Source organism: Callospermophilus lateralis, chromosome 10, assembly GCF_048772815.1.
Source record: "Callospermophilus lateralis isolate mCalLat2 chromosome 10, mCalLat2.hap1, whole genome shotgun sequence".
NCBI classification, from domain to species: Eukaryota; Metazoa; Chordata; class Mammalia; order Rodentia; family Sciuridae; genus Callospermophilus; species Callospermophilus lateralis.
In genome coordinates this window covers 759,456-773,024 of record NC_135314.1, presented here as the reverse complement: position 1 = coordinate 773,024, position 13,569 = coordinate 759,456, and the positions used below count along the sequence as shown (strand labels likewise).

The window sequence follows — 13,569 nt, the reverse complement described above, 5'->3', positions numbered from 1 at the left end:
TCAGTACTGTGTCCTGATGTATTTGCATGTAATTTACATGTATCTCTATACGTTAGTAATCTCTGGATTACTGACAGTCCCTAATGCAATGGTAATGCTAACTGAACGATTGTTAAGCTGTTGGTGAGAGAGTGTCGAGGAAAGAGTGTGCATGTGAGCAGAACTGATGCAACCGTTGCAGGCCTAGCCACACAGCTCATGAAGGGCACGTAAAGGAAACAACGCTCAGATATGTGCTAGAGAGACCAGATTGGCAAAGTGGTGGGCCCAGCAGGGCATGCTGGTGCTCAGCATGTGGCATATTCAGGTATTGCTTTTGAGAACTTCTGAAATTTGGGGGGATATTTTCAGTCTGCAGTTGACTGAATCTGAGGATGCACAAGTATGGAGCATAGAGATCACTCCCTTCTGATTTTGGAATGTTTGTGAGGCCATGGAAATCGAGTTGGCCTCAGTACTCCTGGTATAAGTTCTCTAATCCTTCAATACGCACTGAGCCTTGTGGACCAGGAATGGTGCTGGGAACTGGGGTGCAGTAGTGAGTGCTGTGGTCCAGAGGTGGTGTGCTGGAAGCCTATCTGCAGTGGGTGGTACTGAAGGGGGCTCCTTACAGGTGGGCCTGACAGGGCTCCACTCCCGGAAGGGATTGTTGTAGTTATTTTAAGAGTTCTTGCAACAGCAGGTTTTAAAGTGACACCACCCGTGCTCTTGGCTCCTTCTGCACACAGCCAGGGGGGACTCTTTGGAACCTCTAGCCACAGAATCATGATCCAGATAACCCTCTTTATAAAGTGTCAGCTCAGGTGTTTTGTTATAGCAACGAACCCAGAGAATGGAGACCACCATGGCCTTTGTAGCAGTGTCAGGGCACACAAGTTGACCTCAATAGGACCAGGGCTGTGATGAGAGGGGCACAGGGAGTGGCCTTCTACAGAAGTTCCTGAGACATGGGCAGAAGAACTCAGCCTGTTTCTAGAAAGGATCTGAGTGAGGGGAGAGAGGGTGGGAAGGACAGACACCAGGAGAGAGTGGCAGATGAGGCCTTGGGGACAGGGACTTTGCCCTGGATTGCGTTGCACTGCAGTGGAAGGGTACCCCAGGGCTCCGGCGAGGAGGTGGCATGGTGTGACTTCAGGTGCTGTGAGTGCGTGGGATGTCAGGCAGCACACACCTCTGCCGCATGTTCCAGAGCAAGCATCTTTTCTGCAAAAATGATGTTTCTGCTTTTCTTCATCATGAGTGGGTGCTGGATGTGCTGCTGTCCTGCCTGCGCTGATGTGCTTATTTGCACTGATTCACTTTTAAGACGTGCACCAGCGCTGCCGTGTGAGAATGGCCCCCGCGCATCATTCTCTCAGGTCACTAAACTCCACGTCTTAATGTTGGTGTGTGTGTGTGAAGTGATGGAATAGCACTGACTAGAGTATCTATCACCTCACACACGTCCCATTTTTGGGGTGGTGAAAATGTTACCGCTGTTGGCCGGTGACGAGTCCTTGCTTCCCCAATGTTGAAGAATAACACCAGAGAGCACGCCGAGGCAAGGTCAGAGTGGAAAGTAGAAGTTTATTAAAGGACAGCAGAAAAGACTTCTCCTGGAGGAAGAAGGGGACCCAAGAGGTGGAATCCGTGGAAGTGCGGTTGTCTCCCCTTTTTATAGTTTTGGTGATGGAATGTAGGTGGGAAGGGTTGGGACACAGGTGGGCCAAACAAGTGATCTGGGCAGGAAGGACTTCATTATCACTTCTTGGGATGGGCTATCTCCAAATCTGTTGGGGGCTGTTTCCTGGGTTCCATTAACATTCCTTTGGGGTGGACTTTGGCCTAGGGCCTTTCCAGGACTTCATTAACATTCCATGAGTTGTCCTGCGTTTCCCAGAATCATTGTCAGCATGGCCTCCATTTTAGATTTCACTCGGTATTAGACCTGATTTACTTAACTACACTGACTACCTAATTTCAAATCTGGTTTCAAAAACATTTAATATCCACTCTTAGCAATTTTCAGCAATGTGATACACTTTTACTCACTGTCAGACTGTGCCGTAGGTACCATGGACCTTCAGCACTTACTCCTTTTGTCCATCTGAGACCTTGTACCCTTGACCAACTTCTCTAAGTTCTCCATGCCCCACCCCTCATCTCACAACCACCCTCTTCTCTGTTCCTATGGGTTCAGCTTTTTCAGGTCCCACATGTAAGTGAGGTTGCGCTGTGTGCATCTTTCTGTCAGGCTACCTCACTAAATACCATGCCCAGGAGCGTCCTGTTTTCCACAGGGCCGGCTCTCCTATCTAAGGCTGACTAGCATTTATTTGTATACCCACCACACTTGCTTGGTCCATGAATCACTGAGGGACACTTATGTCACTTCATGTCTGTTGGGAACAGCACTGAAGTAGACATGGGAGAGCAGATGTCTCTGCAGCTAATGGCCTCCAATTCCCTTGGGTGCACACCCAGAAGTGAGTTGTGGGGTGATATTTTGTGAGGAAACTTCATCCTGTTTTATGATGCCTGTACTAATTTACTTTCATACCAAAAGTGAACAAGAGTCCCGTTTCATCCAGCCCCTGCCACACTTATTATCTTTAGTTAATAGCTGTTTTAACAGGTGTGACTGGACATCTCATTGTGGTTTAAATTGCCCCTCCCAGATGATGAGTGACCTGCTGGGAATTTGTATGTCTTCCATTATGAAATATCTCCTCAAATTCTTGGCACATTTTTATTCCAATTGGATCATTCATTTTCTGGCTGTTGAGTTGTTCATGTTCTTTACCTATTTGGGGTATTAGACCTTTATCAGAGATTCGGTTTGCAGGTCTTTTCTCCTACTCTGCAGATTATCTCCCCATTCTCCTGAATATCTCCTTTGCTGTGCAGAGTTTATTTTGATCTAATCACTTCTATTTTCACTTGTGTTGCTGAGCTTTTGGGGTCATCTAAAGCAGTCATTGCTCAGCTTAAAGTCATAAAGCTTTTTTCCCTGTATTCTCTTCTAATAGTTTTATAGTTTCAGGTCTTAGATTTAAGTCTAATCCCATTTTGATCATATATATATATATATTTGATTATATATATATATGGTGTAAGACATACCTCCAGTTTTCTTTTGCTACAGTTGGGTGGACAGTTTCCCAGCCCCCTTGCTGAAGAGATGGTGCTGGCCCGTGGCATGTTCTTGGTGGCACAATGAGTTTCTCATAGACAGCATGGGACAGGGCCATGTTTTTAGTCCACTTTGTTTTTAATGAGACCATTTATATTGGGAGTAGCTACTGAGATGTTAAGACTTAAGTCTGCTGTTTCGTTTTTTTGTTTTGTTTTGTTTTCTCTTTGTTGTTTTTTGCTCCTCTTGTTTTTAGGTTTTGTTCGCCAGGCTTCCTGTGGCTTACTGTCTTTTTGATACGTTTTGATAGTATTTTTAGGTGTGCTCCAGTAATCTTTTGGGTTTGTGCTTGCGTTTGTGTGTTTTTAATCATTGCTGCAGTATCTCTGTGTCTGTATCTGTATACTTCTATCTATAGGACTTATCAGTAAGACTGCCACTATCTTACGATCTTTTTTTTTTTTTTTTTTGAGGAAGATCTGGCTATTACTTTATTTTTTATTTTTAGAGAGTGAGAGAGGGAGAGAGAGAGAGAAAGAATTTTAATATTTATTTTCTAGTTATCGGCAGACACAACATCTTTGTTTGTATGTGGTGCTGAGGATCGAACCAGGGTCAACGCATGCCAGGCGAGCGCGCTACCGCTTGAACCACATCCCCAGCCCAAAATCTTACGATCTTACTAGTTTGTGAGAAGAATAGAAACCAAACCCCACTCTAAAATTATTCGCCCTATCCTGTTTATAATTATTTCAGGTATTTCCTAACCATACTGTTCATATCAGACAGGACAGTAGTTTCAAAAGGTCCTTTTGAAGACTCAGCAGGAAAGCAGAGGCCTTTGCATTTCCTGTTTTTGCCTACTGTGTTCCTTCTTCCCTCTCTACATTGCACCTCGCTCTGCCAGTCGAGCTCCTGGATGTGAGGGGCAGCGCCTGAGAGCTCTCTGTGGGGTCTCTGAGCCCCTGCAGCTACTGGAAAGGGGCCTTTGACTCCTGTTGTCCCCACTTGCTGCTGCCATTCTGTCTTGTCTTTGATTTTTAGACATTTAACCATGATGTGTATTTGTGTGGATTTCTTTGGTTTATTTTGTTTGGGGTTTTCTCGTCTTCTTAAATATATGGTCTCCTTTCTTCCCTTCGGCCTTTGCATTTCTTGGTGGCACTGTCATTGTGCTTGCCATCACCGCTCTCCTTGTTAGTGGCTGTCTCCAACCAGTGTGGCACTTCAGGATTGTTGTGTGCACTGACAGGGCAGTTCCTGGGCCGTGAGAGATTAGGGTCTCAGGACTGAGCTGTGGAAAGATGGGCTTCCAGCTTCTAAGGTAAGGGGGCCGCAGATGCAGAGGCCCCATGATGGAGGTCTCTGGAGAGAAGGGTGGAGGGATGATGGAGACCTTCACCCTCAGAATCTATGGCTGTTGAGTCGGGAGATATGGACTTGGCTTGACTCTGAGAGAACAGGAAGCCAGTGGGGTCAGTGTTGCTTGTTAGAGCCCCTGAGAGTTGTCGATGAAGGTCAGAGTGGTGAACAGGGAAGGTGGTTGGGCTGAGCAGGTGGGGGCCGTGCTGAGACAGACAGGTGGGTGGATGGCCTGGAAAGGGTTCAGTTCGGTGCCTTGCCCATATCGCATGCAGTACCTACTGGAAATCCATGCAGCTGGCCCAGGGCTCTGCCCTGGGAATCTGGAGTCCAGGTGTGTGCCAGGCCAAAGCACATCTGTAGGCAGTATCTGCATGGAGTGGCACTGAAGCCACAGACTGGACAGGCTTGCTGGGTGTGGGTGGGAGGCTTGGGCGGGGCACAGACTATGCCGGGTCCTCCTCTACCTCCTGTTAAGTGAATTAAAAACATGTTCAGTCCAGGCATGGTCTGTGATCCCAGAGGCCAAGGATGCTGAAGTAGGAGGCTCACCAAGTTCAAAGCTAGCCTTAGCAATTTAGTGAGACCCATTTTCAAAATAAAAACTAAATAAATTAAAAGGGCTAGAGATGTGGATCAGTGGGTCAGCACCCCTGGGTTGAGTCCCCAATATCCCTACCACTACCAAAAAACACATTCAATCCCAGGCACTGACGAGAACAGAAGAAGAAGCTTCTAGAAGGCCTGTAGGGGAGGGGTTCCAGGAGGAGCTGCCCATCCATTGTGATTCCAGGTGACCAAGTAGGGCAGTGGGCCCTTGCTTCCTGTTGAGTCCTTTTGGAACCCTTTTGTCCATTAATTTCTGATAGCCCATGACGCTCTGGGCGGATGGGTCAGTGTGGGCTGGGTGGGAGCAAGGCCTGGGGCACCCTTGGGTCCCAGGAACAAGCAGATACAGCAGCAGATGGGCTAGGGCTTGTTCACCCCATGCCTCAGAGAGATCTGTGGCTCCCAGAGCTTCAGTAGGAGCAGAGTGTTCCCCAGGATCGAGTCCTAAGTCCCAGGAGACCTCATCTATCCATGGGACAACTCCTCATTCCTATAGTACACAGAGCCTCTGTGCTGGCTCCCTCCTGCCTGCAGATGAGGAAAGGCGCTGGCCTGTGTGACAGATCCCTGCTGACAGCCTGGAGCCGGAAGCACCCCGGGCAGGCGCTGACCTACTTTCTCCTCCCTGGGCTGGAAACATTTATGTAACAGACGCCGCAGGGCCCTGCTGTCCCTGTGGTGGAAGGAGATGCCTTTAATTAAAAAGGAAGCACTAAGCCCTGAATTGGCCACAGCACGAGGGGTTCTTTGGACCTGGTGAATCAGCCTCAGCAGAAACGCAGATCTGAGAGAAGGCTTGTCTGGGTGTCTCTATGGATATTCGGAGTTGTGCATTTGAGCAAGATGTTTCTCTCTCCCTCAAGACCCTTCCTCCTGAGTGCCCTGCCTGGGCCTGGGCTCTGCTGGGACTGCGCACTCACCCTGGCCAATAGAGCTCTCCCCCGTGCCTCCCACCGGGCAATCAGTAGTCACACGAGGCTGTGTGCTCAGCACTCAGGTGCCCAGTGAATTTTAGTCTTAATGTAGAGGGCAGCTTGTGACCCAGTGGACAGCGAGCCCAGAGAGCACTAATGTGGAAGAATGGTTTTTAAAACCTCTTTGCTACGTAAAACCCGCATTCAGTGCTATGCAAGCATAACTGGCGGTTGCTCTTTGCAGACCTCCCTTATGCACCCAATGAGCTGTGTCTGTGCTTAATTTTTCTGTTTTCCTTCTGGCATATTTTTTAGCAGAAATATTTTGATGAGCAAAAAATTTTGCTCATCCTAAGCCCCAATCTCTCCTGTGTGTGCCTGTCTCAGTCCCCAGCTCCATCACATGGGGCTGGGTAGGTGGGCTTCATGGGGCTTTGTCCCTGAAGGATTGCCATGAGACATTCCTGCAGTGATGCTTTCCTTTGGGGAAGACCTAAGTGTGCCGCTCTCTGTGAGGAGCTCTCAGTGCCAGCCGCAGCCTCGCCCCTCACCTTCCCAGCCACTGCCCTTCTCTTGGTACACACCTGGGCAGGTATGCAGGGAGCCTGGAGGCCTGTCACCTCTGTCCGTGGTGCCCCAAATGCCCCCAGCACTGCATGCACCCCACAAACCAGCAGCCCCTACTCCAATAAGTCACTCTTGCTATCAGCACCTGTCCCTGCTGCCACCTGCCTGACTATTCTCCAGGTCCTGTGGAGGCCTCCATACCCGTGTTCCATCCTGTGCCCTGCCCATTTCCTCTCCCCTCTGGTGACCCCCACAGCCCCACACTGTGCCCCATGCAAACCACTTCCGATGCCACATTCCTGCACCTCACAGGCTGCCGGAGGGCGTGTGCATGCCCTTGCAGAGAGCTACTTAACCCTGCCCTGCCTCAGGACTCTTCAGCTGCAGAATCAGAGTCCGGTCCCCTGAGGTGCCTCCACCCCACTCCTCCCACATCTGGCAGTTCCAGAATATCTCCTGGGCATGTGCATCTCTCACCCTCTAGCTTCAAGAATCTTTGCAGGACCCCGCTCCCTCCTCCTCACTGCTCCACCAAACCCTTGCTTCTTTAATCCTCTCTGAGGCATGGCTGGGAAGCTCTGTCTTGTGCTGGGTGGCCCCTAGAAGGGGATGGCACAGTGGCCTGTGGGGACCAGTGTTGGCCAGTAGCTCACTGGAAGGGCCTGGAAGCAGGTCACCAGAGCAGCACAAAGCCATCATGTCCCTTTCCCATGAGCCCTTCCATCTTGCCACCAGTGATCCATCTTTGCTTGTAAAGAGTGAAATGAAGCCTTAATCTAGCCTGGCAGCTAACTGTGAGTGGTCGCCACAGAAAGCATGTGATCAGGGCAGACCTGATCAGAGAGAGCATCTGCTGATGGCTTTGGTCAGGAGATGCCAGTGGTTTGGCATCTCTAGTGACCACAGGGACATTGGCAAACGTGCCCTTCTGGCTGCTTGAGGTGATGTGGGTGGCCGTCAGGGAGCTGCTCCCTGATGTGATGGGAAATGGTCAGAACTGAAGCCACATGGTGAGCCATGCTGGCCAAGCTGAGAGCACAGGGCAGGCTGTCTCCAGGACACTCCTGGGAGGTCTCTGGACTCTGTGGCTTTGAGAGAGCTGCTCCCATGACCCTCTTCACAGAGACTTCAGTAACCTGCCCAGGTAATGTGGTCAGTCAGGTGGGGCCAGAACTAGCCCCAGGGCCTTTCCCAGAGGCTCAGGTCCAAAGTGCCAGGCAACCTATGGCCCCAGGTGAAGCCGGATCAGCCAGTGGAGGTGAGGGCAGTGTGTTCACTCCCACTCAGGAGGCTGGAGCCCCAGAAGGCCAGAGGTTGTTCCTGAGCTGAGGAGATCTGCCCGTGGTCAGCGTCTTGCCTTCTCTTTCCAGGTGACGCCATCTGGGCCCCATCCATCCTTCTTCACAGCACCCTCAGTACCTTAAGCCATCACCCCCATCCACATTTTGGGAGAAAGATGGAGTCCAAGGTCTCTGAAGGTGGCCTGAATGTGACCCTAACAATCCGCCTGCTGATGCATGGAAAGGTACAGAGACTTGGTTGTTGTCAGAGGAAGGGGACATCCCACTGCCGGGTCTTTGCTCTGTATAATGTATTTCAGTCTGAGCAATCTCAGACTCACAAAGCCTCACGAATACAGTCCATCACACTCTCCTGGAAGCCTTCTAGACCACCTGGCAGCCTAATGCCCTGTCCCAGAGTACCCCGGGGCAGATCTCTCTGAATAGCCCTCAGAGCCAGGACCCATGCAGATGTGCCCCGCCTGGGCCCTGCAGGCCTAGCAGTGTGTGTGGCACAGCCTTTGATGGCAAGGGCCAGGCAGCACTGGAGCACAGCCTGTCCCCTCTTTCCCGTCTCCTTCCACTTTGACTTTTACTGGTACAAGTTTCTGTCCGGAGTTTTTGTGGCGTGGCCCTCACTGTGGCTCTGGTGGACGTCTCTCTGCCATTGACAGGATTCACGGCAGCTTCCTCTCAGTGGCCAGATGTCGCCACATCCCATTCCTGGTGGTGCTACGTGAGCCCCTGGTGGGAGGCTCCTGCCCCGCTCCCTGTGTGCAGCAGCCCCTCTCCATGGTTAGAAAGTCCCTGCTGGGAAGTCTCTACAGCTGCAGGCATTCCCACCGGGTCATCGGACCTTCCACACACTCATTCATTCCATGGTCCACTTGGACTCGGGCCCTCTGCCTTATCCAATGGGCCACTTTTCCCTGTAACTGTTATGATCACTGTGGTGCTTGTAGGATTCCTGGTCCTTGCCACTCCTACAGCACTGTCTCCCTTCATGGCTCATCTTTTCCTTTCCTGGTCCCCATTCTCGAGTCAGCCATGTCTCTAGAAATGGACTCCTTTGAGTGCACAAGAATATTTTGGAGGCTGGGATTGGGCCCTAGGAGCACTCCTTGATCCTGGCCACTGAGAGACTTACACAGAGCCAGGGAACAGACAGTTCCAACATCCTCGCTCTGAATTCTGTCCATGTTGTCCACCCCTCCAATTCCACCCCAGCAGCACAGGACTCATGGTGGTGCCTGTTCCCAAGAAAGCCAGCTCCTCTTGTCTGCACAGTGTCTCCCAGAATGGCAGGCAGCACAGGGCTGGGCTCTGGAGCTGGTGGGGCTGGCACAGCCAGCTTTGCAGAGGGCACATCCCTCTAGGCAAGCGTGGGCACTCTCAGGCCTCCATTTCTGTGGTGGAGAGTGACTGCCTGGCCTCCTCCTGATGCGACTCTCTGCAGACCAGCTGCTCAGTCCCCTCAGTCCCCTCTAGCTGCCACAGCTGCCACCACACCCTCTTGTAGGAGATGAAGTGGGCCTGTGACAGGAGGGTACTCCCATGCCCCTGCTCCCCTCCCTGCTCCTTCGTCCTGCATGCACACCCTCCCCATAGCTTAGGAGCAGTGTGTAGGTTGTTGAGGACTTGGCTCCGGTGAGGAAAGTGAGTCAGGGTTTGAAAGAAGTCATTCTCCATGGCTGGAAGCCATGCTGGCCCTGTCTCAAGTGACATGCCCCAGGGACCTCTCTGGGGCTGTCCTATGTGCAGAGAGATACGTACCAGCCCCGCAACAACATGTGCCCCACCACCAGTTGCTGCAGCGTGTGCCAGTACTTCTGTTGGTATTATGTCTTTTAAAACAGCAGTGTGGCACTGCCCTCTGGGGAGTCACAGTCAGGATTTCCTTGAGGCGGCAAGTGTAGAAGTGCCCTCCTGAATCCCTGATCGAGAGCAGCTGGCTGCATCCTCCTGGAGAGTCAGTCAAGCTTAGAGCAGCCCTGGTCTCCGACAGACGGACCTCTCTACAGACAGCCCAACTGGGCACTCCCTGCCCCCGTCATGTAGTCCAAATTCTCCCCTCTTGGGTTGAGAGTATGGCCCAGTGGTAAAGGCTTGGTTCCATCCCCAGCACCACGTAAATAAATGAATAAGTAAATACCAATCCCTCTTGTCAGGAGGGTGGATGGATTCTGCAGCATCTGCCCCAGTATTGTCCTCTTCTGCTCTGTGACATAATCTTTCTGTGATTTTCTTTTTTCTACAGGAAGTTGGAAGCATCATTGGGAAGGTAATTGGTGAATGAACTCTGCATCTTTCGGGTCTCTGTAAGGACACGGTGAGGACAGTGGCAGCCCCTGGTGATGGCTGGCTCCAGCAGCCGCACAGCCCCAGCAGGCATTCCGCTCTGTGCTGGGGAAGCGGAGATCCCGGGGAGCACTGCCATTCAGCCCCTTGGCACCCCTTCCTGCCTCAGGCTGCTCCAACGTGAGGCTGGCCCCTGGTGAAAGCCCAGGGGGAGGCATTCCTCCTTGGCCCTGGCAAGGCCCAGATGGGAACTTTGGCAGCCCCACCACACCCGCTGCCTTGGTGGCCAACCCATCTTCTGGGTATGTGACTCCAGGTCATTTTTGCTTGCATTCTCCAGAAGGTGGTGAATCTTCCTGGTGTTTCCATCTTTACTCAAAGCAAGAGTCCCCCAGGGAAAGGGCCTGTGTGGAAGCCTGTTGCTCATGAAGGAGAAGAGCTGAGGGGCACTGCCTTCCCTGACCATCTCTGGGTCCCCATGTCCCTTTTCTCCATTGCCACTGTTCTACGGGGAGCCTCCAGTTGCCCACGCCCAGCTTTCTCACATGCTCTTTTGGGAGAGGGCCTCTCAGGGAGTCAGCACTCGTGGAAGATGGTGCAGCTGCTGGCACCACAGTCTCAGGGCCACTGAGTGAGCACTCCCCACCTCACTCCCTCACCTGAGATGACGGCAAGGTCGTCAGGGGGCTGGCCAGTGCAGGGCGGGATGGAGGCTGGCCCTGCTGTGCTGCAGGTGCCTCCCTCAGGACCCCACACACAGAGGCAGCTGCCAGAACCAGGGCCACACCCGGGCCACATGCCCCACACAAAGCTGCCAGTGACACTTTTCCTTGTTGTCTAAATCTCCTTTCCAGAAAGGGGAAACTGTGAAGAAGATGCGTGAAGAGGTGAGTGTGACTTGTCCTGCAGCATCCTGTACCCCAGTTGGGATGCGGGAGGGTCTGAGCTTCACCTGTCTTGGGGGCCTGCTCATCCCACCCATGTGCACTGGGGTGGAAAGCCTTGCCTGGGGAGAGGAGGGCCACTCTTCCCTCTGACACATGGCATTCAAGAGGGTCAGATGAGTGGGCATAGGCATCCTTAGGGATGGCTGAGATCCTTTTGTTAACTAAAGTTTCCCACTAACGGAGCCCAGTGCAAAGAGCCCCACTGCTCAGGGCCAGACACTGGGCCATCTGTGGCCTGGAGAGCCCAGGTTGGAACTGCTCAGGTGGCTTTCAGCTACTGCAGCCTTTGCTCTGCCCTTGCCCTAGAGTGGTGCCAGGATCAACATCTCAGAGGGAAACTGCCCGGAGAGGATTGTGACGATCACAGGCCCAACGGATGCCATCTTCAAGGCCTTTGCCATGATTGCGTACAAGTTTGAGGAGGTGAGGTGCACCTGTTTGAGCCCTCTGCCAGGCAGGGAAGGGCAGGCTGAGCCAGCTCCTAGGGCACAGGGGCCTGGACAAGGGCATGGCCCAGACCACCTAGCACATCCCCCTCTTACCTCCTCTGCCTCCCAGGTACTTTTCCCAACTCCTGTCCACCTGGTGAGGGGCCAGCATCCCTCCTTTCTCCTGAAACCAGCCACTCGTAGCACATGTACTTTGGAGAAGCCCACCTCACTCATGGTTGCTCAGACCCTGCCCCTATACGTCCAGCCTGACCTCAAAACACACCACACTGACTTCCAGGGCTGCTGCTCACCCCCAGGCTGGGCCACATGGCCCTGCACCAAGCCCCACTGTCACCACCCTTGTCCTGCTACCCCACCACCACAGCCAGCCTCCCAGGAGAGTCAGTGTGGCTGGGCTCCAATATGGACAGACAGAGCTGGAGACATGGGGTGTGTGCTTGCCTGCTAGTGGAAGTGCATGTGTGTGTGTGGCACTGTGAGCTTTTGACGGTGAGTTAGAGCGTAGTGTCTGTGTGTTTCCACTTAGTGTCTTGATCCAGAGACAGGGATTGAGCCAGGAAATTAAACTTCTCTGTCAAAAAATGAGGATGGCCAAGTAATGAGGCAGACTTTGTGAAAATAAACAGGGAGCCCTCTGAGAACAGGCAGCAGTGTCCATGAAAGTGGCTATGGCAAGGGATTGGCCACCGTTTCTTGTCACAGGCAGGGCAGGAAAATGTTGCATTGTAGACTGAGTGTGGGTCCCAGGTGTGCAGCTGGTGCAGCTGGGGCCTGTGAGCTGGAGGTGACTCCAACCATCAGAATCCCCATGTGAGTACTTAGGGGTCATGTCTGCCTGCTCTGGCTGGTCCTAGGTGGGAGGTGGGAAGCTGGGGTCACCAGCCAGGTCCTGACCATGGTGGACCAAAATGGCAGAAGCTGTGCTCGAGCTCCCTGGCAGGCTGCTGCAGAGGTACAGGCCAGTACCCTCTTGCCACTTGTGGCCTAGCTGTCCCCAGTGTGCAGAGCCAGTGTCTTAGTCTCCCCTTCTGGTCACTCTCGCCTGGGGTCCAGATTTGTTCATGCTCACCTGTGCTGGGAGAGTCATGACCTTTGGCCACTATGCCATGTCAGCTGTCCGTGATGAGAGTGGTTGCACTGACACACATGGGACTCTGGATAGGAACAGCCATGACCACTGTGACAGAAAAAAAAGTGGTGTGTCCCTGAAAGGTGCACTGGGTCCATGTGCCCCAGGGCCCAGGCTGCGAGGCTTGGCGAGCCAGTGGTGTTTTCCCTCCAGTGATGCGTGGCTTGTGCCCTTGATCCTCACCCAGCAAGTGTTAACCATGCTGCAGATGCCACCATGACCAGCCAATAAGAAGGGTGCCAGCAGGTGGTCGGTCTGCCCTACCCCTAAGCACTTCTGCCAGGGTCAGTGGTGGGTCTGGCAGTCTTCTCATTGTGTGGTTCCCACAGGGAAGCACTGCTCTGGCTGTGCACTGAGCAGTAAGTCAGTTATTCCTCCAGAAGAGCTCCTGAGTGATGAAGGTGGCCTTGTTTTGGGACACAAATCTGAGTCAGAATTCCCAGCCACAGCAATTTGTAGGATCAAGGTCTCTGTGCAGAGAGGTCTCATAACCCTCTTTCCATGAGGTACATGAGCTACCAGTCAGTCTAAGACTAACAGGCCCTGAGATTTCCTGGTTTCAAAGGCAGCAATGCTGGCAGAGTCACCTGGAGGCCAGGAAAGAATCGTTGCTCAGGACAGAGCTGAACCAAGGCTCTGTTGGCTGGTCACACACGGTCTGCAGTCGTCTCTTCCATTGCTCTGTGAAGGTTGTTGAAGTCAAATTTAGACTAACCAATAGATTTTCTCACTGATCAATAGACATTTGTATTCCTAGAAGGTAGGGAAACTAGCAAAGTCACAAGCTGACTTATGTAGGGTCCCTTGCCCGTGTTTGTGCAAGTGGAAAAACCGTCAGCTGCAATACTCCAGTATCTCAATCGTCAACACTAGAATCACCAGGCAACAGTTACCATTAT

General features: G+C 52.3%; 1 protein-coding gene across 5 annotated transcripts in view; it reads left to right on the top strand.

The window, feature by feature from the left end:
• Positions 1-13,569, top strand: part of Pcbp3 (poly(rC) binding protein 3) — a 227,328-nt gene that overhangs the window by 180,003 nt on the left and 33,756 nt on the right. For all 5 annotated transcript variants that reach the window (XM_076868081.2, XM_076868079.2, XM_076868082.2 and 2 more), the window contains 4 exons: positions 7,935-8,089; positions 10,102-10,125; positions 10,997-11,029; positions 11,396-11,512. In XM_076868081.2, the coding sequence (XP_076724196.1) occupies positions 7,935-8,089; positions 10,102-10,125; positions 10,997-11,029; positions 11,396-11,512 (329 nt within the window). The remainder of the gene's footprint in view (positions 1-7,934; positions 8,090-10,101; positions 10,126-10,996; positions 11,030-11,395; positions 11,513-13,569) is intronic.